This window comes from Ursus americanus, chromosome X, assembly GCF_024610735.1.
Source record: "Ursus americanus isolate L20-20 chromosome X, mUrsAme1.1.p, whole genome shotgun sequence".
NCBI lineage: Eukaryota > Metazoa > Chordata > Mammalia > Carnivora > Ursidae > Ursus > Ursus americanus.
In genome coordinates, this window is record NC_142164.1 from 185,940 (window position 1) to 211,089 (window position 25,150).

Here is a 25,150-nt window from a genome sequence, read left to right on the forward strand (position 1 = left end):
GTTTTTGATGTAGTGTTCCATGATTCATTACTTGTGTATAACACCCAGTGCTCCATGCAATACGTGCCCTCTTTAATACCCACCACCAGGCTAGCCCATCCCCCCACTTCCCCCTAAAATCCTCAGTTTGTCAGCCCTCTTAATCTTCACGTTGTTATACTTTCACACTCTCTTTTCTGCTTAGTCAGAGGAGCTTCTTTTATTGGACTTAACAAAGAAATAAGGTTTGCATTTGTTTTTGTTTGCAATTTTAATCATCTGAGCTTTTATCTTTATAAATTTTATCTAATTTATTTTTTATAATTTTATATAGATTTCTTAAGATAAAAACTAAATTATTAATTTCTCTTTTTTAACAATAATGAAATTTTCCTCCAAGTTTCGCTTTCAATAGTTATCAAACTATGGATTTCCTCTTTGGCAAAAGGATTACATTTTTAAACTTACAAATAAGATTTTCATGCTCAACTTTTTATTAATAAGTTCTAATTTCATTAGATTATGACAGAATGTAGCCTGTAAAATTCTTTAGTTTTTTTGTCAAGTTTTTCTTTGTGATTGCTTTGAAGAAAATAAACGTTGTATGCGCGCACGTGTGTATGTGTGTGTGTGTTCGCACACACACACTCAGGTTTATTATTTATTATGTATTCTTCAAATTCCTCTACATCCTTACTTATGTTTTGCTTACTAGATCTGTCCAATAATGAAAGAGGTGATTTGAAATCACAGATTATAATTGTATTTTTCTTAAGTTCTCCATGTATTTCTAATAATTTTTACGTTATATATTTAAATCTGTGTATACACAAAATAGTGCCTCCATAAGAAGTGTCTTTTATCATTGTATGATACCTTTCCTTATTCTGTTTAGTGATTTTAAACTTACATTCCACAGTGTTTGTTGTTAATATTATCACTTCTGCCTTCCTTTGGTTTCCATTTGCCTGCTTTTTGGAGGTTTTTTGGCTGAAAATGTAGGGATTCACACACTGAAGTAACATTGAATATCTTAAGATGCTGAGGAGCTCCAACTGGTGGTTTTATTGTCTTTGTTTAATAAAATAAAAAAGTATTATTCATTAATACAGTCTATATAATAAAGTAAGAAAAGAACCAAAAGTACAAAAAGTGAAAAATGCCAATATTTAAGACATGCTTAGAAAAAGAAGATCTTTCAGATGAACTATGAGGGGACTGTCAGAGGGGTAAGAGGAGAACTATGCAATACATAATACATTACACTTTAACCAAGAACTTCACCTACAAAAACTGGGATAGTATATAAAGAGTAAATTCTCTAATTTTTGGAGGAAAAAATTCACATATTATAGAGTTTTGTAACAAATGATTCCTATATTGAATTTTAAAATAATTATTTTCTAGTTGTTATTCTCATGAGTCTCTTCCTCTAACATTTATGTATTATTGGCTGTCCTTTTTAAATAATAAAACTTACTTGTTGACTGAGCTTTTTCCAAGGTTAAGATCTGTTTCATAAAACAAACAAATTTTACATTATTTTTGTGTACTTTTTCTTAAAATGCATTTAAATACTTATTTAATATTTATTTAATATATTTATATTAAATATTTAAATAATCAATAATTTATTTTATATCAAATATATTAATTAAATATAATATATTAAATATATTAAATAATAATATTTAAATATTTATTTAAATATTGATTTTAAAATAGATGCTTACTTCCTACAAGGCTAGCAAGTGAGCCATCCAGATTGTCTGCTATGACTTTTCTACATTGCTGTCTGGCTCCAAAAGGTTTGTGGGCTTGTGAAGGTAATGTTGGTTATAACATATCATAGAGGGACGATAACCTGAAAATAAGAGAATTAGATGAAAAACTAAACCAAATTTATATCAATAATGATATACATGTACCTCCCATTACAAACTAACAACACATCAAGTTCTTAGATTAATGCGTATAAATAAAGTCACGTAAAATTATTCATTAAGTACATTTTAATTGAGCATTTGTTAGACACCACACTAGGTGCTAAAGATATAGCAGGGGGAAGAAAAAAGATTTAAAAAACCCTGCCTTCATGTAGCTTACATTCCACTGGAGACAGAAAATAACCAAGATAAATGAAGTTTATGTTAGATTGTGATAAGTGCTGAAGGAAAAATATCAAAGAAAGAGGTATGATATGTTGGTGGGGGAGGGTGTATGTAAATTTAGATAGGAAAGGCTTACTGAGAAGAAGACTTTTAAGTAAAGACCTAAAGTATGTGAAAGTGAACCATGCAGCTCCAGCAGAAGGAACAACATGAGCAAAGGCCCTCAGGAAGAAGTATATCTGAAGAATAGTGAGAAGGCCAAAGTGTCTGGAGTCAAAGTAATCAAAGGAGTCAGAAAGGCAACTGAGGGCCTTGTAAGGACTTTGCATTTTACTCTGAGGCCACCATCTTAGGCCAACTTCTCTGAGATGGGGAAGCCACTGGAGGGATTTGAACAGAGTACAGACATGATTTATCTGACTTGTATTTTAATCGGATCACTCTGTTATGTAAAGAATGGACTGTAGAGGGGCGCCTGGGTGGCTCAGTCGTTAAGCATCTGCCTTCGGCTCAGGGCATGATCCCAGCATTATGGGATCGAGCCCCACATCAGGCTCCTCCACCGGAAGACTGCTTCCTCCTCTCCCACTCCCCCTGCTTGTGTTCCCTCTTTCGCTGGCTGTCTCTCTCTCTCTGTCAAATAAATAAAAATAAAATCTTAAAAAAAAAAGAATGGACTGTAGAGGGCAAGGGAGGAAGCTAAGAGATGATGGTAAATTGAACAAGGGTGGTAGCACTGAAGATAGTGAAAAGTGGTCAACGTTTAGGTATGTTTTGAAGGTAAAATCAACAAGTTTGGGGTGGAATATCAGAAGCTTAGTTTTAGATATATTTAGTTGTAGAACCCTATTAGATAATTCAAGTGAAACCACTAGATAGACACTTGGATATATAATTCTGGAGTCCAAGAGAAATGTTGGTAACTAGAGATACTAATTTAGGAGTCCTTATCATGTAAACAGTATTTAAAGCCTTGAGTCTGGATGATACCATCTAGGCAATGAGTAAGTATACATAAAGAAGAGAAATGAGGGAAAATCAGTAAAAAAAAAAATAAGTCTAAAAACGAGCCAAGAGTTATGTAAGAAGAAAACCAATAGGTGAACTGAAGAAAGTGTATAAAGGAAGTGGGAGTAGCAAACTAGGGGGTCTAATAAGATGAAGACCAAGTAATTACTGTCAGATCTTGCAACATGGAGATGACTGATAACTTTGACAAGAGTTATTTAGTGGTGTGGAGAGTAAAAATAGTGCTTAACATAGCTTATGAGGAAACAAGGGAAATGTTAACAGACCTTTCTTAGTAACTCCATGAACAAGCAGGCAAAATAATTAATGAAGATACAGAAGATTTGAACAACACAATTAACAACCTCAACCTAATGGACATACACAGAACACTTATCCAATAGTAAGAGGATACAGTTTTCCAGTGCACATAAAACTTACACCAAAAAATGATTATATGCTGGGCCATGAAGCAAGTATCAACAAATTCCAAAGGACTGAAATTATAGAGAAGGTTCTTTGACATAGTGCAAGTAAGCTAGAATTTGACGGCAAAAAAGATCATTAGAAGAAATCCATATATCCAACAGATACATGAAAAGATGCTCAACATCACAGGGCATCAGGTTAATACAAATCAAAACCACAATGAGATATCTTCTCACACCAGTCAGAATAGCTAAAATCAACACAAGAACAACAGATGTTGGCAAAGATGTGGAGAAAAAGCAACCCTCTTGGTGGGAACGTAAACTGGGGCAGCCACGTGGAAAACAATACGCAGGGTCCTCAAAAAGTTAAAAATAGGACTAGCCTATGATCCAGTAATCTTACTACTGGGTATTTACCCCAAAAATACAAAAACACTAATGCAAACAGATATGCGCACCTCTACGTTTATAGCAGCATTATTGACCATACCCAAATTATGGAAATGGTCCAAGTGTCCACTGATACATGAATGGATGAACAAGATGTGGTATATATACACAATGAAATATTACTCAGCCATCAAAAAGAATGAAATCTTGCCACTTGCAATGACATGGATGGAGCAAGAGAGTATTATGCTAAGCAAAATAAGTCAGTCGAAGAAAGACAAATACCATATGATTTCACTCATATGTGGAATTCAAGAAAGAAAACAAACAATCATGGTGGGGAGAAGAAAGAGATGAAATAGACTCTTAACTATGGAGAATATACTGATGGTCACCAGAGAGGAGGTGGGTGGGGGGATGGGTAAAATAGGTGATGGGGATTAAGGAGGGCACTTGTCCTGATGAGTGCTGAGTAATGTATAGAAGTGTTGAATCACTATATTGTACACTTGGAACTAGTATTACACAACATGTTCACTATATTGGAATTAAAATAAAAATTAAAATAAAAAGATCCCCATTCCTCATATACATGAAATTTTAAAATGCACTTCTAAGTAACACATGGGTCAAGCCCTGTTCTAAGCACTCTACAAGTATTGATTCATTTATCCTGAGGGCAACCTTATGAGGATCAGGAAGCTGAGGCACAGAGAGGTTAAGTGGTCTGCCCGACCATCCAGGAAAGGTAGAGTGAAATTTGAACCCAAGCACTCTGGCTTCACAGTAGGTACATTTAAATCAGTGATTTAAGAAAAGAAGTGGTTTCAGCTGGTCATAGGATTGTCAACAGAATTCGTTCAAGCAATGAGGGTAAGTCAACCCATAGGCCTTTATAACAGCATAGTAAGTACCTCCCCATTCCCCTGTATTTGGCTTGGAATTCACATTCACGTCAGACTGAATCAAATACTATATTTACCCTTCTTGTAATATCTGTTGCAAGCACTAATGATTCCCAAACCACAGGAACTCAGAAAAGTAGTCATTCTTTTGGAAACAAAGCAAATGTGCAGTTTTTATATAGTATGGTTTCACTCAAAGGACTTATGTTCCTCAAAGTTTTGGTCAAACTCATCCATTGAAAATGCAGATGTGTCCATTGAGAAAATATGTACAAAAGAAAAGTAAAAACATTTAAAATAGATACAGTTTAAGTCTTCAAGTTAAATTAAGAACAAACTTTAATTCCAACACATATAAACCCTATGGTAATATAGTATTACTACATGGATTTGTGTCTAGAGGATCAAGTGACATCCTTGAAACACAATCACCCATTAAAAAACAAAATATGACTGATGATGAGCTGTCATGTGCCAGGAAATGTGTAACAACCAGCTCTCCAAGAAAAACAAAAGGCCTGTCTTATAGTGTTTGTCCATTTCTGTGGTGTAAATACTTTCATCCTGGTCAATTTCAAGTTACCAATGTGACATTGACCAGCTTGCAAAATTCCTGAAAATTCAGCACACTACCCAAGTATGAGGCAAACTAACCTTAAGAGGTTACAAAGGACTTCCATGTTAAGCGTAACAAAGTATCACATTGTATGTGTATGTGTTTCTTTGTTAAACTTATCTTTTAATTAGTAATTATTGGCAAGTATAAAATTCAAAAGTTACAAAATGGTATACAGTGAGTACTCTCCCACCCATCCCTTTCCATGAACCAAGTTCTTCTTGGAGGCAGTGAATTTATTCATTTTTTGTATACCTTTCCATAAGTACTCTTTAAGAAATTAAACAAACATGTATATTCTTTTTTCTGTTTTTAAAAATGAAGATGGGAGCATATACTTTGTTTCACACCTTTCTTATTTTCTATTTAACAATATATCTTGGAGATCATTCCATTTCAGTACATAAAAACAAGCCCCTTATTGATAGTCATTTTACTATCTCAACATTGTAACGGATATCCCTGTTCGTATATCATTTCACAATCCTGAATATATACATTAGATAAATTTCTATAAATGAAATCACTAGGTAAAAGACTCCTTCAGGAAGTGGCAGCAGACACAGTAGGTGGTGAAGCAGTGGAAGGATTAAAGACTAATCCTGCTTTCAATGATTACTGATACAATCACATAATTGAGTTATGTTACCTGCAAACCAAGCTCTACTTGCTGAAGCTTTCACAACTGGATTATTTGGGATGGAAGGAATCAGTGCATGCCGGAGACTTAAAAAATTACAAGAAAAATGAGATACACTGGAGAATAAATAGAATCACATATATCCTACCCAGCTGAGCCTGCATTTCCTTAATTCAACCATTTATCCATCCATTAATCCACCCATCCAACTATACACTAACTACACATCTACCTGTGATAAAGAAAAGAAACAGTCAACAGATTTGTTGTCTAATAGAACATGATAATATAAGTCAATTATAATCAATATAACTTAAACAGTGGAATGAATGAATAATACATGAGCCTTATAGAAATTTTGAACAATACTGAAAAGTTAAAAAAAATTGAAATCAACCATAATTTTTCCACTCAGAAATAGCTAACATGAACATTTTGAAGTGATATACCTCAAAATTTGTATTATTTAATTTGTGTATACATATTCTTATATAGAAGAGTGTATGTATGTATGTGAATATATATGTGTATACACACAGATCTTGAATGTTACTATGCACACTGTTTTGTGGAGAAATATTAAATAATCATCTACAACAGTTATTCTCACTAGAGGAGCCTCTAAGAGAAGAAATCAAATTCTTCAAAAGAGGGTTTATTCCATGTCCCAACTTCTGACTTTGAGAATCATTTGAGAATCATTTGACATAATAAAAGATGTTCCCTTTGGAAGCATATTACCCCTGTGGAGAGTATGGGACCCCAGAAAAGATTGAAAACCTCTGTTCCATATTATCATTAAAATGTGTTCCAGCATGTTCAAAGCCCATTATTTACTTAGTCACTCTCATATTGTTAAAATTAGGGAAATTATTTAGAAAGAAACAAAATTAATCTAAATTAAGACATTTATTAACTTACCTGTAAGGAGGCAAACTGTTATTTTTCTCTTCCAAAGAAGCTAAATGTTGTTTTAGTGCTTCAAGTAAACTGTGGGGTGCCTGAACATAAAGTTATTGTGAAAGACATATTTTCCAATAGTTCTTAGCAAATCCATACACTCCTACATTATAAAAAGATTCTGAACAAAAATTAAGATACCTATATAGCAAAGGCATTAAAGGTAAATACAGTTGACCTTCAAACAACATGGGGGTTAGGGGCACAGACCCTTGAGCAGTTGAAAATCCATGTGTAACTTTTGAGTCCCCCAAAACTTAGCCACTGATAGCCTACTACTGACTGGGAAGCTTTACCAATAACATAAACAGTCTATTAACACAGATTTTGTATGTTATATGTATTATGTGCTGTATTCTTACAACAATACCTAACTTTTTCTTCATTTTTTCAGTATTTGTAGGCTACACAGTTCATTTGTGAGTTTTTTCAAATTGTCGCAAATCTCCAAAAATTTTCCAATATATTTATTGAAAAAATTCCACATATAAGTGGACCTGCATAGTTTAAACCCATGTTGTTCAAGGGTCAACTGCAATTGCTACAAATAAATTCATTATGAAAAGTAGCATATTGATATCAAATCAGATTTTCAAACTATGCTTTCATGTACATTTTTCTAAATGGCCAAAGGACTGCTAAAACATCTATCTCTTTTGGACTTGAAATCATTCATTATTTTTGACTCCTTCATGAGTCACCAGGTTTTCTTTCTCTCTCTGTTTCCATGAGCAAAAACAACCTGGTCCCGGGTTTCATGATCTGGGAAGGTCCAGTCTATGGGTCTGGGGGAGGAGAAATATCAAATAATCACATGAATAAATGTAAAATCAAAATTTTGAGGAGTACTATGAAAGAGGTGTACATGATATTCAGATAGTGTTTAAGCTAAGCAATCTGATCGTGTCAGGGAGGTCAGAGAAACAAGTCTTCCCAAAGAAAGCGACAGGTGAGTTGACATCTGAAGGATATAAAGAAGATAAGTAGGATAGTAGGAGAAGAATGAGAATTGCAGGTAGGAGAACAACATGTGCAAAGGCCCTGGGAAGGGCATATGATGTAGACTAAGAATAAAGATGCACCTTGTTGCTAGAGCAGAGAGCAAAGGGAAAAGTGCGGGACATGAAGCTGAAGAGTAGGTAAGGATTCAACAGTACAGAACCTTACATTAAAGGCAATGGGGGTGAGTATGGACTTTATCTTAAGAACACTGGGTGACCACAGGAGGACTTTTAAGTGAGGGGTGAAGTGATCAGATTTGTATTTTCCAAGTTACCAAATCAGCATTCTGGTTGCATTGTGTAAAACAAACAGCAGGCAGCAGACGGGATGGAAGTGAGTAATGATGGAAGTTTAAGCTAGGATGATGGATGATGGTGTAGTGGCAGAGATGGACACAGATGCCACTGAAATGGCAGTTGGAAGAGGGTTTAATGAAGGAACTGTTTACAGAGGTGTAGGCAGGGCTAAGGGACAATACTGCAAGAAAAGGGGAGTGCTATTCATGATTACAATGGCACAACAGGTATAAAGAAGGGCAACGAACCCATGGGCCTGAAAATAATCAGAGGAACCTGTATGCCACTCAGTGTAGAGGGGCTGACAGAATGACACAGACAAGCAGAGATCTGCTGAGAGGGGTTCTCCCATTGGACCAAATGTGGCGACCAGGAGAAGACCTGCCCAGGAATGCCCCTTAACAATGTGGGCACCCTGAGTACAGAAGAATTAGAGAATCTGTCGCTTCACAAAGCCAACAGGCACCTCAGCAGCAGAAAGACCAAGACATCTGCAGCCTAGGATGAACCTTAAAGGTTCAAGCATACAAGATGGGGAAGAAGGGGCAATGAGACACCCAAAAATGATCATGGGACTGCCAGTTTGATTAGGGCAAACACACGGTTGCAAAAGGGATAGAGTATTTCTGGTTCATTCATTCAGTCATTCAGTAACTATATAACAAAGTAACTACCAAAGAATAACTAAAATAACAAAATAACAGTTATCAGTAAATTTGAACGATGTTCACTGGAAAGAATCCTTTTCCTCTGCGTTGTTTTCAGACAATTCACTGACAGCTATAAATCTGTGGAAATGCTGCTGCCCAAGGTTAGCAGATGTGATTAGCGATTAGGACTCTGCTGAAAACTTAAAATGCACCAAGGCGCTGTACAATGGAAGTGTAGATATGAATCTGCAAGACCTCTTTTGTGAGGCACACAGGTACCCTCCACCCACGAAAAGCACAGAAACACTCTGGTGAAATGAGGAAAATGCATCCAGGTATACATGAGGGTGGAACCATCTGGTAGGTCTTTTGAGTTTGTATTCCTGGAGCTCTGATGAGGGATGTGGCCCAGAGATGTGTGTTTGAACTATGCTGGTGTACAATAAAGACGCATCCGATTGCAGACAGAGCAGACCTTGCCACATGAGTTCCTGGGGGTCACACCGAGCACAAACGGCACAGAATGGCAGAAAGGTGAGGGAGAGACATGGACGCACCAGACAGTCACTTACAGGAGGAGCCTCTGTGAGCCCCAGACGATGTCAAGATCAAGGCAGAACGGGTTAGCTGGGGAAATGAGGGAGATTTTCTTTTAAGAAAACACAAGGGTTTGGGCGAGCCTTAAAATGGTGAGTCTGCACCTAACAGTTTAGCATCCATTCCCATAAAGTAAAGACTGATGGAAGCACCAAGGAGAAGCTGGCCAACCTACAGCATTCCACTCCATTCCAGGGCACCCAAGAAAGCATGTCATGGGAGCAGCTCTGCCAACCCTATGCCATGACAAATGACTTTCTGTACGGACTGAGGGCCAGGGGCTGGCGTACTGATAAGCAAGCTCTCCCAGTAGAAGGGGTTCATTTACGGAGGAAGGAATGAAGCTCTACAAGAAAGTTTAGCAACAAAGAGCCTCACCTGTCTTCCACAGCATCTCCCATAGCCATCTACTTTGTTTTTGATTCAGAGATCTTTGGAACCAGAATTGAGGTAAGGAGGAGAGAGGGTGGCCCAATGGGAAATGTGGACCCCCATCCTGGGACTCCTTCTGTCTGACAGTCCCTTTGAAGCTCTGACCACAGGCACTGAGCAGTGAAGGAGGCCAAGGCCAAGATGCCAGGTCCAGCTTAGTTAATGCTTCTCTGTGCCCTCGTGATTGCCAAACTGCAGTTCTCAGTGAAGGAACCCTTCCCACCTCTACCACCTACCAGAAGGAACTGAGGTTAATGTGGAGAAGAATCAGAGGGAGGACTACATTTTGGGAGATATCTAGGCATGCTTCTGTAGTCTTCCAGGAACTCAGGAGTGGGGACTGTGTCTCATTCATTACAGCTCCTTCCTCCTGACAGGGGTCAAGCATGTGTTTGTGAATGACTGTTGACTGATATCCACCAGTTATGGTGCCTTTGGACAATGAAATCCCATCTTCTCCCCTACTCACCCAGGCATTCTCACTTTTTCTGTGTTCTGGTTATTCTCATTCAGGAAGCTGTGAATTACTTCATCCAACAGTGGGGTTCAATGTCTGTGCACAAGTCCCCTTTGTACTTATCTGTACATGAAGGAATGCTTGTGCTGTGTATATGTTAGAAGACACATTTCTTTAAAGATTTATGAGAAGACATCAGACAGAAACTCCCTCCTTCTCTGCCACCAAACCTAACATTTATTTGCATTTGCACCATCCTATCCTTGCCTCCTCCATCCTCTTACTGGAGGCCATTGCTACATCCACGGTGTTCTGGATCCAATGTCCTATAATTCCTGAGGGGACCCTCAATCTACTACTCCTGTCTCCCCCTACATCTTCACCCTCTCCCTCTTCATGTGACTACCACCTGTGCCAAGTACTGTCTGAGTAATTCACCTTCCTCCAGTCCCAACCAAGCAGGCCTGACACACCAAGGTCAGGGTTGGGCTTTTAAGCCCTAACTTATGGGATGGGGACAGCCGGGTGGAAGGGGATGGCCATGAAAGTCCTGAGTCTCTGGGATATGCTGTGACTTTACTGTAGTTAGAGGCCTAGAGGCCAGGAGTGGGTGGGGGAAAATCCTAATGGGGCGTGTAACTTGTGGGGTGGAGATCTCCGTATCTTAAACAGCCTCCACCTACCCTCCAGGCAAAATAGTAAATAAAACAATCGCCTTCCAGGAGGATGGCAGAGATTGGTGCCAATCTTAAAGATAAAAAGGATGCAGGGGTGATGGTCCCGATCATATCTCCATGGAATTCACCATTATGGCCCCCAAACCAGTCAGGCCCTGGAGAATGACAAACTACATCATAATCAATCAAGTAGTAATCCAGTTGTAGCCATGTGTCAGGTACAACAGTTCCTCTGGTACAGGTGGATTAATGTAGTCTCAGATACATGGTATGCATGAATGTTCTGCTTCCCATTGCTATCAAAAGTGTGAATCACAAAGAGTTTGCAGGCATGGAATGGACAACAGTATACATTTACAGTTTTGACCCAGGGTGTGTTAAATCTCTCAACACTCTGCCATACTATGGTTAGAAGTCTAGATCATCTGGTTATCCCTCAGAAAATCACACTGATCCGCTTACATCAATGATGGCATGCTAACTGGATCAGATGAGCAGGAAGTGGCCAGTATAATGGAGACCTGGAAAGCTACATGTGTTCCAGAGGGTAGGAGATAAACCCTACAAAGATTCAGGGGCCTTCTACTTTGGTAACATTTTTTAGGGTTCCAGTGGCCAGGGGTTTACCAGAAAATTCCATCCAAAATAGAAGATAATGTAGTGCATCTTGCACCTCCCACCATCAAAAAGGAAACACAGAACCTGGTAGGTCTCTTTGAGTTCTGAAGACAGCATGTTCCCACACGAGGGAAAGAATGCTTTGCCCCATATCCCAGATGACCTAAAAGCCTGCCACATTAGTTTGGGGCCCAGAGCAGGAAAAGGCTCTGTAGGAGGTCCAGGCTAGGCCAGCAGCCCTGCTGCTCAAGGCCTATGGTGCATGTGGGACAGAGCACAAGCAAGTCCAAAAGGCACAAGCAGACTGCATGCGCAGGTTGCCAAACCTTCATTTCAGCCACACCTCTACCTCCTATCCCACCTATTGCCGTGTGAGAGATTCTTGATTAGTGGTTTCTAGGAAAGGAAAAAGCCTGAGTTCATTTGATTCTCACAACACTGCTATGAGAAAGGCAATAGTATTATACCCATTTTGCAGTTGCGTAAATGAGCCATGAAGAATGGAAATGAGTTGCTTGAGATTCCAAACATTCTGCTGTTTCCACTGATCAGTTCTGTCCATTTAAAAAGCATGGCCTAGTTGTTATACTGTGAGTCACCATTTAACACTCAGCAGGGAATGGCCTCTTTTATAGAATCAACAGCTCAAAAACCTATTCAGAAAACACCTGTCTATGTATATACACATGTATGTATGTTAGTCATGAGGAAAATGAAAATATATGTGTAAGTTTATGGCAAAGGATAGAGTCGCAGATGATGAGTAATACAATAAACACATATACGTAACAAGAAAAAAAGTCATTTAAACACATAGGAAAGACACACTGACCTGTGTAAGATATGGAATGTCGTTCTGGTCAATTCCAACTTGCTGAATTCACAAACAAGGTGGGGGGAAAGTACACATTACAATAGGGAGTGGCAACAAAGAAAAGTAACTGTGAGACCAATGTGCACACAAAAGAGAAAATACCCCTCGAGCATGAATGCCTTGCTGGGCTAGTACCTAGCTGATCAAGAAAACCATGTCAAGCTAAGGTGTACCTTGTATACTTAAACACAAACTTATAGTCATCCTAAGGATAAACCTATAAAAGAAAAGACTTGCCAGATATTGAATTATGCTGTTCTGGAAAGAGCTAAGCTGCATTTTGGATATTACACAAATGTGTTCTAATTTGTCAAGTACTCAGAAGTCAGCTGTTATTCATATTGTTGTGTTCCTGTGTGTCGTGTTTTGTTTTTGTTGTGTTGTGTTTTGTTTGCTTTGTTTTTCGGAAGTTCAACTACTGTTTGCATAGGCATATTTGTCCTGCTTGGTTTGTTCTTAGTGTCAGGGGAAATGTGGGGGTCACCTCATGTGTTTCCTTCTTCAACTGATCACAGACCTGTGCTACCTATTGTCCACTGCCTGGAAAGACATATGTCATATGAATTTGGTCCAATTGTAGAGTTGTTTCTGGTGGGAGGATAAGCTTGGCAACAGTTATCTTCATGGCTACAAACAAAAATCCTTCAACTACTTAATTTTAGAGTATAGTTTTACTGTTTATAAAATTGTTAAAAATACTAACAATTTCTGTGTTTGTGCAGTGGTGGCGGGGTGGGGTGGTACAGTTATACCAGCTACTGAACTAATGCAGAAAACAGCAGAAAAGCCTTGGATAGAAATTGATTTCTGTACCTCTGCAACTTTCAGGAACTGTGCCAATTTGGTTGTTCTTTCAAGGAACTTGATGTAAATATCCAAACTTTCCTTGCATTGGTTTTTCCTCATATCAAAATATTTGTCTAAAAATAAAAAAAATACCATGAAGAAGCCAATATCTCAGCAATTTTCCAGTTTCACTCCATTGTGATCATTCTATTTTAAGCTGAATCTGTATATGATTTTAACTTGTTCAAAACAATTATAGCTTTAATCCAGTTATTTTCTGTCTTAGCAAGCAACAACACCATTCAATCCATATAATCAACAAATTTTTATGAAGTCTGACATGCCAAACACTGATGCTGGGAAGATATCTAGAATTTAATAGCATACACAGATAGTTTAGTTTAGTTTAATTTCTACAACTTCCAGTCTGTAATCTTATTTACTAACATTAAGATCTGAAGCTTTTTGTTTCCTACAAATGTACTAGATACTCCTTCAGTGTAAAAAAAAAAAATCTCAAATTCTCATCAATGAGGCTTGGAGAACACTTCCCATGAAATGAATCATTCATGAGGGTTAAATTAGGACAGAAATTTCCCAGAAATATCAATTAGCACTTATACAAAAGCTATACAGTTCTGTGGCTAATCAGCCAAGAAATTTTATCCAAAAAAGCAATATAATGTCTCATTATCTTAAAACATATATGACCTTAAAAGGATCTTCTATTTTGAATCTAAAACAAGTGTATATAACACCCAGTGTTATACACAAACAATGAATCATGGAACACTACATCAAAAACTAATGATGTACTGCATGGTGACTAACATAACATAATAGTAAATATATATATATATTTATAAATATATATATATATTTATAATGTAGTCTACATTAGTCTAAACATAGAGATAAAAGGTTTTTACCAGTTTATTTTTTAAGCAATGTTTATTCTTTAGCCTACCTAGCAGATTAAGGATCCCCTCATTATAGGCTGCAAAGAGGCGAAGAGAATCCTTAAAGAGGAGGATGAAAGCAGCATGTATTATACCATTCGTTAGTTCATCAGGATTTGCCTGGAAATTAAATAAAAGAGTAATCAATTACCACCACAGTTTAAAACAATTCCTTCTCCCACTTACTGCTAAACAATGTCATTTACCGGTATGTTTAAAAAGGGTTCATAAAGCTCTTACATTAAAATTAAGAAGAGCATCAAACTGAGTTTGAATAACTGGAAGAGTGTTTAGCAGCTGTTTTGTATCCATAGTTCTCATCATACCATCCATCCTATAAAAGAGAAAAGAGATTCATGATATCAGTAATTAAGAGTTTAAGAAGCACCGTGACATCAGCATCTTGAAATAAAGCTGTGTTTTTGGTCAACTACATATCGGAGCACTTACATATTTCAGTATTTCTTACTTACAAACTAATGATATTTACTGACCCTCTCTTGGTTTTGGTGATGTCAGATGCGATCAGTCTATATGCGAGTGACTTCTCATTCAAGTACCTGCTATATCGTCTAATGAAGGTTGACATAGTATAGCCTAAAAATGAAATACTTCATTATTTCCAATTTAACCAATATTAACCATTTACAATATATGTCAATAAACATAAAGACTTATCATTTCACAGTCACCCATATAGCTCAGCATGTTTTTGAAGCAAAAAGCTAGAATGGACTTACTAATTATCTAGTCCAACATTCCTCACACTTTCTGCTAAAGATTATTTCTTATTTCCTCAAAGCCATGAAATCACCTCGTGATGTAGTGTTGATGGTAACATTCCTGAATAGAGGAAATAACTGAACTTTATCAGTTTCTTTCACATTTCCACAGAAACTATTGTCAATTCTTAACATTTTCCTGAAACTCCCCATCTCACTCTCACCATCCCTTCCCAAGCCTCCCATGTTTTATCCAGGCATGGTTTTCAAAACAGAGCTTTACCCTCCTTGCCACATGGAATATTTCCATCAAAGAATCATCTTACCTTCTATGACACTTTTATCCAGGAAGTTGTGTAAAGTGAACAAAGAGTTTCTAGATGCAAGATGTTGGATAAAGCGCTGTCAAATGTGCCAAATTATAAAATTAGCTTCTGTCCACAAATAGAGCTCTTTAATGAGTTTATCATTGTGAATGCATATTTAACATAATTCTATCATATAGTTTCTATCTATTTCAGGAGGATTGATTAAGGTGAGCATGATCATATCCTGGGTTACTCAACATAGGAATATGCAGCGTTGTCAACTCTCCTCTGTCTATGTATCTCCCAAAGAAAAAAGGGTTTAAACATTAAAACTCATGTGAATATACACTCTTTGCTCCCAGGACTTTCTATCTAGCCATTCTCCCCTTTTTGATTTTGAGAAGTTTTAATTAATTACAGAACTATTTCAATAGTGAATATTAAACTTTTTAATAATTTAATTTGCAGAAAAACTAAAATAATTTGATACATCTGGGTACCCCCCTACTCAGAAATGATAACAGCTAACTTTTCAACATAACTACTTCAAGTCTATTTTTAAAATAAGAGGAATAAAGTTTTATAGATAAAGTTTTAAGTGCCCTTTGCCCATTCCTAAGTTCCATTTCCTTCTCCTCCCCTAGAAGTAACTGCTATCATAATTTTAATCTTTACAGTCTATTTTCTTTACAGTTTCAGATATATATGTTCCATGGACAAATATTATGTATTTTTAAATTTACATAAATAATAATATATCTAAATGTCATTCTGCAACTAGTTCCTTCATCGGCAAACAATGTTTATCTGAACACGTTATCATACGGTTATAACCCATTCTGGTTTCCTTTTCTATGAATTCTCTGTTCATTTGTCTTGTGCACTATTCCATTATACTGCTTTTTTCTTATTGATCATCTATCCTGAATATTCATCTTTTGTCTGTAATATATGTGTTGGAAATATCTTATTCCAACTTTATGGTGTCTTCCCTACTCAAATGTCATAAGCATATTCTCCTACATTTTCTTCAATTTTAAAATTTAGGTTTTTGCATTTATGGGTGTTTCATTCATGTGGAATTTATTTTTGTATATTGGGGGAAGATTAAGATCTCATTCTATTTTTTCCCAAGAATGTTATTTCTACCAAAAGCAGCGCAATATTGGTTTCAGGAGTAGAATTCAGTGATCCATCACATATGACACCCAGTGCTCATCACAACAAGAGCCCTCCTTAATACCCATCTAGCCCTTCCCCCCCCCACCCACATCCCTCCATCAACTCTCAGTTTGTTCTCTATCTTTAAGAGTCTCTTATGGTTTGTTTCCTTCTCTCTCTCTTTTTTCTCTGTTCCCTATGTTCATCTGGTTTGTTTCTTAAATTCCACATACGAGTGAAATCATATGGTATTTGTCTTTCTCTGACTGATTTATTTCACTTAGTATAATACATTCTAGATCCATCTATGTCGTTGCAAATGGAAATATTTCATTCTCCAAAAGGCTTTATTTTAAATTCCATACTTTCCCCCACATTTTTTGTGTCACCAAGCCCACAAATAAGTACATAGTTCTACTTCCAAGCTCGCAATTATGTTCAATCTTTATCAATACCATACTGTATAATTAGTTGCTTTATAATAAGTTTCAAAAGCCAGTCAATTTCTAAATCCTAATTTTTTAATGCAAAGCTTACTGAGACAAAATGTTAAAGTAGCATAAGTAATTCGATATTAAACAATATTTCAGTTCTGTAAAATACAAAGAGTGTATGTGGGGAGAGGTGGACAGGTAACGATGTAATCCACTCAGGCACATGATTTCTCCTGGTATAGTAAAGCAATACATCTTTGAGGGTTTGCTCTCTTTGGTCTAAAGGATCTAAAGAATTGAGAGAAATGTGCACTCTATTACCCACTTTATTATCTAGTGGCTAAAACAGTATACTTTCAATAATGATTGCAAAAATACTCTCATAAGTAAAAATGCAAAAATCAGCCTTTTAGTACCTACTGCTCTTCACTTCCCCCACTTGTCACAAAGTAAAAGATAATAAGCCTTGACAAACCAAGAATATTCTGCAGCGGTGTACTGACAGTCCTTTGTACCAAAAGGAAGGAAATGATTACCATCTGAATATACAGCATGCTCACCTCATTTCCATGCACCATAAGGTGATGTACAGTAACCAGGGCCTTGAATACTACCACCCAGCTGCTGCTCCCAGTTTTCTCAGAAAGAACATCAGCCAAATGTTCAACACTCATATTTGTTCCATTTATGTATTGTATTAGGTCTGAATGAGAGACAGTGACAAGTATTAAAACACAGACTGGGAAATAATTTTCAAAATCAAAATTGGTAAATTTAACTTAAATATAGAGCAATCAAATGTCAGAAATGACAAAGGGAATAATCCCAAACATTTTCTTCATTACAGGTATTACAGTTTGTACTGATACATGTTACATGATGGTTAATGCCCATCTATGCTATTGTCCTGTATACTTGATGAGGGTAGGAACTGTGTCCATTTTGGTCACCAGGCTGCCCCAAGATCCAGCACAATAGCTGGCATACAATGAGTTATGATAAATAGTTGTCAAATGAATGAATAAGACTCAAGAAGGTAACATACACAATGTCATACAGGTAGTTAAGTGGCAGGGCTGGTATTTGAAATCAGACTTGTTTGAACAAGATATTAACCATTATGTCATACTGCCTCCCTCAAAAAAAGTGTCATTACATGAAGGTTCAGTCAGGAGTTTTCCTTGTAGTGTCACTCCATGTCTGACCCTTTTGCTTGTATCCTTTAACCTTTTGTTGCTTCTTCTTTAAAAAAAAAAAATTTAAGTAAACTCTACCCCAATGTGGGGCTCAAACCAAACGACCCCAAGATCAAGAGTCACATTCTCTACCGACTGAACCAGCCAGGGGCCCCTATTGCTTGTTCTTCTTGAGTCCACTTCCACATAGCCTTATACCTGGTTTACTAAAACAGCTGCCCAATTTCCTGCTTAGGATTATAACCATCCATCAATTTACTTCATACAACCCCTCAAAAGCTAACCTTCTTAACTTCGTTTTTCCATTCAACAACATGCAATGATTCCCTACTATTTATCACTTCAAAATCCTCTTTGGTTTCAAAACTGTCTGTGATCTGGGACGCCTGGGTGGCTCAGTCTGTGAAGTGTCTGCCTTCGGCTCAGATCATAATCCCAGGGTCCTGGGATCGAGTCCCACATTGGGTTCCCTGCTCAGTGGGGAGCCTGCTTCTCCTTCTCCCACTCCCCCTGCTCGTGCTCTCTCTCTGTCAAATAAATAAATAAAATCTAAAAAAAGGCCCTGTAAACTATCATTATAAAACAACTTCCTCCCTAGCACTTGCTAATCAGCATGTTCACATGCGTAGCACGAGGCTATGTACTGAGGAGGGTGCTTAGCAAATATGCTAGTGGAGCAATAGGCTGACCTTTACCCAGATCCATTTATTCAAGTATATATACTACATGCCAGTGGCTATGCCATGGTTAAAGTTGTGAAGAATGAACTTCTCTTGTGTTTTTTTTTCTCTAAGTCGGCTTCATTCCTCTTTCTGGGACATTTCCTCTGCAAGTTTTTTGTTTCCACTTTCCCACTATTACAGCCTTTGGACTGAACCTTTGGGAGTGAATTGGCTATGAAGATTTCGAAAGCAGTGGGATTTATGTATACTGGCAAAAGTACATATTATTTATGAAGTCAGTGCTTGATGTGAACTCAGACAATAGGGGGCAGGGCTACCTGAGAGTTTTTTCCATCTTTGAGCAACAGATAACTTCAAGAATCAAAATTCGGTCCCCTGGAAACATTCACAGGGGCACCAAAAATGTTGTTGGACATTCTAAAGCCTATTCATTGACCTTAGGTTAGGACTGTTTATGGGATGATCTGCTCTACAGACTTTTCCTTCATTTCACAAGACTTGCTGAATGTAATGATTTATAAGGGGGCTGGGATGGACTTTGGAATTAGACCTTTTTCGGAAGGCTGGGTTGTTATTCCACCACTTCATGTGTCCTAAGTTATTGGAATAACTTGTAAATAGTTCAGAGTTTGGACTTCAAAAGGCCAGTGGTTCTCTTCCAGGCTCACTCGAAGATGACTAGGGATGAGAATTCAATAAATACCCCCTCAATGTTGCCGCCCGAAAAATGGGGTTGGGGGAGGGGAACGTGGTGCCGACATTAGAGGCACCTAAGCCTCACAGGCTGTCTGTACCAGGCCTCCTACTCACCCGCCAGATGTTTCGCCTCGGGTTCTGTGGGTTCATCGGTGGTCGCCCCGAGGGCAGCCTTGGACGCAGATGACCCCATGTGTGCGTCGCAGACTGCCAGCCACGAGGGTGATGGCTCCAAACTGTGGTCCCTTCCCTTCCGGACCAGCGGACTGAGCACGGATAGCACCGCAGGCAGCAGGTGGAGCTCCTGAGGTGACGGAAGAAAGGCCTGACCTTGCAGCTAGCCTTCACTAGGCAACCTTTTCGCGTTGCAGCCTGACGCAGACCTGCAGCATTATGAAGTGGGATTTGAAGCTGCGAGGCACCAGGGTGTTCTGCAAGAGTGCTGGGAAAGATAGCTGCAGGCCAAGAAGCAGGTTCGAGGACAAGATTGAGCTTGGGGCAGGGCATCTCCAGAGGAGTGAGGGCAGATCCTTCGCGTAGTAGATACTCCATAACAAAATAAACAACCATCGATTGAATATGATGAAGGGGGACATGTGGGGGACTCTAGATGAAAGGTCTGCAGATCTTCAGGTCTTGAGAAGTTCACATATTATGAGGGCTATTTCCTGCTTGAGGGCATGTCCTCCTATCCTTCACCCAGCTTCAGATATATAAGTCCATAGAGTTGTTCATACTATGCCTTTATTATCCTTTTAATATCTGTGGAATCTGTAGGGATGTTACCATTGTCTCTCTTCTTTTTCTTCTTAGCTCTGGGTAGAGAGCTATCAGGTGTAATGATCTTCTCAAAGAACCAACTTATGGTTTCATTGCTTTTCTCTATATTCTGTTTTCTATTTCATTGATTTCTGCTCTTTATTATTTCCTTCTACTTGCTTTTCATTTATTTTGCTCTTTATTTTCTGGTTTCTTAAGGTAGGTTAGATAACTTATTTGAGATGCCTCTTCTATTATAATACAAGCATTTAGACCTAAGTATTGCTTTTTTTGTCAAAGAATATATTTCTTATGATTTCAATCTTTTAAACTTTGTTGAGATTTATTTTATGAAACAGAATATACTCTATCAAGGTCAATGTTCTGTGTACCCTTGAAAAGATGCGTATTTTTCTACTATTAGGTGCAATGTTCGAATTAAATGTGTAGTATATTTCCTGATATTGTATCACGAGTGACTTGAAACTATTCATTTTTATTTTTGGAGCCTTCCCCTTCCCCACCACGCTTAAAATTGGGGAGTTTCTTCGGGTATCTCTTCAAGTTCACTGATCTTCTGCAGTCTAATCTTCTGTTAATCCTGTCCAGGACAGGTTGCATTTCTAATATTCTATTTTTCATCCCTAGCAATTCCATTTGGTTCTTTTTATATCTTTCATTGCTCTTCTCATTATGTTCACATTTTCCATTAAACCCTTGAGGATATTGATAATGGTTATATTGGTTATTTTAAGATGCTTGTCTGCTAATTCATCTTTGATAATTCTAGCTCTGTTTCTGTTGACTTATTTTTTTTTCTTATCCATGAGTCACATTTTTCTGCTTTTTCCTATGCCTAGTAATTTTGTATGAATACTGGACACTGTTAATTCTACTTTGTTGAGTCTTGTATTTTGATGTATTCCATTAAAGAATGTTGAGGTTTGTTTAGATAGACACATACACTACTTTCATATCACTTGTATCCTTTCAGGACATGTTTTCTTAAACAGCTTTATTGATATTTAATTCATATATCATACTATTCGCCCATTTACTCCACAATTCAGTAGCTTTTAGTATATTCAGAGTTGTACAACCATCACCAAGATCAATTTACATCTTTACCACCTTGAAAAGAAACCCCAGAGTCATTAACTGTCACTTCCCATCTCCCCCTAAACCATGGATTTCTAAGTAACTATTTTTCTACTTTATGACTCTAAAGATTTTTCTGACATTTCATATGATGAATTCATTCAATATGTGGGCCTTTGGGACTGCCTTCTTTCACTTAGCATAATATATTCCAGGTTCATTCATATTGTAGCATGTATCAGTACTTCATTCTTTTTATGGCCAAATAATATTCTATTGCATGGTATACTAAAATTTATTTACCTATTCATTCAGTGATGGATATTTGGGCTGTTTTCCTATTGAACTATTGTGAATACTACTTCCTTCACAAGTATTTGCTTCTATACCTGTTTCTAGTTGTTTTGGGTATATACCTACAAGTGGAATCGCATGGTCATATGGTAATTCTATGTTGAACTTTTTGTGAGAAACTGCCAAACTATTTTCCACAGTGGTTGAAATATTTTACAACCCCATAAGCAATGTATAAGGACTCTAACTTCTCCACATCCTCATCAACATTTGTTTGATTATAGCCATCCTATCGTGTGGGAAGTGGTATCTCTTTGAGGTTTCATTTGCATTTCCCTGATGACTAATGATTTAGAGGACCTTTTTCATGTGCTTATTGGCAATTTGTGTATCTACTTTGAAGAAACGTCTATTCAGATCCTCTGCCCATTTTTGTGTATTTTTATTTTTTTAAGTAGGCTCCATACCCAGCGTGCAGCCCAATGCAGGGCTTGAACTCATGACCCTGAGACCAAGACCTGCGCTGAAATCAAGAGTCAGATGCTTAACCAACTGAACCACCCAGGTAGGCCCCCTTTGCCCATTTTTAAATTGAGTAATTTTTTTTCAGTTTTATTGAGGTATGATTAACAAATAAAAGTTTTTTATATATTTAGTCTGTACAATGTCATTTTTTCTTTTAAGGTGTTATGATATGAGGGTTTAGTTTTTACATTTATAATATTCTTAATAGTTTATTATAAACTAGTTTCACAGGCCACAAGGAAGTAAAAGGACTATGTACAGCCTTACGGGAAACACGCAGGGTGCTGAGGAGGGCCAAGATGAGTCCAGGGCCTTGGTGGGTGCATTCCAGGGGGAGGGGGCCCTGAAAGGGAAACCAGACAATCCCAGGAGACTCTGAGAACAACAGCATAACAAACAGGTCGGTGGTAACCTGGCCTTGGGGGATTGGGACCAGGCCTCTGTGGAGCTTCTTCCATAAATCTGTAGCCAAGGGTCAAAGAAGGCCTCACATCCCTGGGGGAGGGGGCCACACTCCTGGAGGGGGCATGCCCACTGGAGTTCCTCGTCCAGACGGGGATCCCCACTGGGGGACCCATGGGAGGCCTCATGCCAGGTGGTGGGCCCATCATGCTTGGAGGGGGTGCCCTCAGCCCATAGGTAGGGGAGGGCCCGCACAGCCAGGTGGATACTGGGTGGGGGCCCTTGCAATACTGGCTGTGGCAGCAGCTGCAGTGGCTGCAACATTGCCTCTTCCTTGTGTGGTCATCACCTTTTGGTATGGCCCACCAACCCCTCAGACTTGCAGACTGGCCCAGCAAGTCTTGTAGGAGCCTAGGGCATTGGAACACCAGCTGGGATTTTTCTGCCAGGAGCTTTTCCAATCCCTGGGTCTCTGGCAGCTCCAGCAAGTGGCACTCAGGCAATGCCAGTATTTTTGGGAGGAGATCCCTCTAACTGTCGTTCAGACTAGGTTCTCCCCCCAAGCAGCACCAGACCAAGGACTCACTTCTCTTCTCTTTCTGCTTGTTTTGAGTTCTTCGGCTAGACCTTCCTGAACTCATCACAGTCACAGAGGATCAAATTCATATGCTTGTACCTCCTCCTGTAATTAACATACTGCAGCATCTTACTGCTCTTGCCCACAGTCATGGTGGTGGTTCTGATGGCTCCAGTTCCTGCTGGGTTCCCCTCAGCACAGCCCACTTCATGCCACCACTCCTGGAAGTGCAGCCACAGATAAAATGGGGTTGGGTAAAAGCTACTTTCCACCCCATTGCTGGGCTCTTGAGTTCGCTTAAGGACTTAATATATGTAAACACATTCTTACAGTTTTACTGTGTGTGGTGAGAACAATTAAAATCTACTCTTTTAGCAAATTCCAAGTATACAATTTTATTAACTATGGTCACCATACTATACATTAACTAATCTCTCATAACTGAAAGTTTGTACCCTCTGACCAACTTCTCGCCATTTGCCCCATGCTCAGCCCCTGGCAACCACCATCATTCTACTCTTTGGTTATATAAGTTCAATGTTTTTAGATTCCACATAAAAATGAGATCACACATTATTTGTCTTTCTGTACATTGCTTCTTTCACTTAGCATAATGTTCTGCAGTTTCATCCGTATTGTCACAAATGGCAGCATTTCCTTCTTTCTTGTGGCTAAATAATATTCCATTGTATATACAGCATATTTTCTTTATCCATTCATCTATCAGTGGGCACTTAGATTGTTTCCATATCTTGGCTATCATTAATAATGCTGCAATAAACATGGGAATGCATATATCTCTTTGAGATCCTGATTTCATTTTCTATGGATATATACCCAAAAATGAGATTGCTGGATCATTCAGTAGTTCTATTTTTAATTTTTTAAAGAATCTCCATGCTGTTTTCCATAATGGCTAAACCAATTTATATTCCCATTAACCGTGTACAAGTGTTCCCTTTTATCCACACCCTTGCCAATACTTATCTCTTGTCTGTTTTTAAGATTTTTTAAAAGTTAACTCTGCACCCAGCATGGGGCCCAAACTCATGACCCCAAGATGAAGAGTTGCATACTCCACCAACTAAGCCAACTAGATGCCTCATCTCTTGTCTTTTTAATAATAGCCTTCCTTACAAGTGTGATGTGATATTTTGTGGTTTTGGTTTGCATTTCCTGGCTTTTCATATACATGTTGGCCATTTGTCTTCTCTGGAAAAAATATTTATTCAAGTCCTTTGCCCATTTTTTGACAGGTTATTTGTTTTTGTTTTGTTTTGTTTGCTACTGTTGTATTAGTTCCTTATATATTTTGGATACTAACTTCTTATCAGATATATGATTTGCAAATATTTTCTCACATTTTGTACGTTACATGTTCATTTTGTTGATGCTTTGCATTGTTGTACAGAAGCTTTTTAGTTTGACGTAGTCCCACTTGTTTATTTTTGCTTTTGTTTTCTGTGCTTTTGGTATAATATCCAAAAAAATCATTATTAAGACCAATATCAAGGATATTTTCCCTGTGTTTTCTTCTAGGAGTTTTGTGGTTTCAGGTCTTATATTTAAGTCTTTACTCTGTTTCAAGTTAATTTCTGTGTAGTGTGTATTATACAGGTCTATTTTCACTCTTTTGTGTGTGGATATCCAGTTTTCCCAACACCATTTACTGAGAAGACTATCATTTCCCCATTGTGTATTCTTGGTGCTCTTGTCAAAGATTAGTTGACCATGTATATGCAAGTTTATTCCTATGCTCTTTATTCTGGTCTATTTGTCTATGTGTCTGTTTTTATGCCAGTACCACCATGCTTTATTACTATAGTTTTGTAATACCATTTGAACAAAGCCTCCAGCTTTGTTCCTCTTGCTCAGGATTGCTTTGGCTATTTGGGCTCTTTTGTGGT

The 25,150-nt window shown here is 37.9% G+C and overlaps 1 protein-coding gene and 1 pseudogene across 1 annotated transcript in view; both read right to left on the reverse strand.

The window, feature by feature from the left end:
* LOC123786643 (phosphatidylinositol-binding clathrin assembly protein-like) overlaps positions 1-19,781 on the reverse strand; it is a 44,305-nt gene extending 24,524 nt beyond the window's left edge. The window contains exons 1-12 of the mRNA XM_087859549.1: positions 19,703-19,781; positions 17,574-17,716; positions 15,437-15,512; positions 14,883-14,985; positions 14,629-14,722; positions 14,397-14,508; positions 13,457-13,563; positions 12,602-12,643; positions 7,002-7,081; positions 6,090-6,166; positions 1,713-1,796; positions 1,460-1,490 (exon numbers count right to left, since the gene is read on the reverse strand). Of these exons, the coding sequence (XP_087715675.1) occupies positions 1,460-1,490; positions 1,713-1,796; positions 6,090-6,166; positions 7,002-7,081; positions 12,602-12,643; positions 13,457-13,563; positions 14,397-14,508; positions 14,629-14,722; positions 14,883-14,985; positions 15,437-15,512; positions 17,574-17,716; positions 19,703-19,781 (1,028 nt within the window). The remainder of the gene's footprint in view (positions 1-1,459; positions 1,491-1,712; positions 1,797-6,089; positions 6,167-7,001; positions 7,082-12,601; positions 12,644-13,456; positions 13,564-14,396; positions 14,509-14,628; positions 14,723-14,882; positions 14,986-15,436; positions 15,513-17,573; positions 17,717-19,702) is intronic.
* Positions 19,782-22,527: 2,746 nt separating this feature from the next.
* On the reverse strand, positions 22,528-23,395 carry LOC123786644 (small nuclear ribonucleoprotein-associated protein B' pseudogene; annotated as a pseudogene).
* Between the last annotated feature and the right edge of the window lie 1,755 nt (positions 23,396-25,150).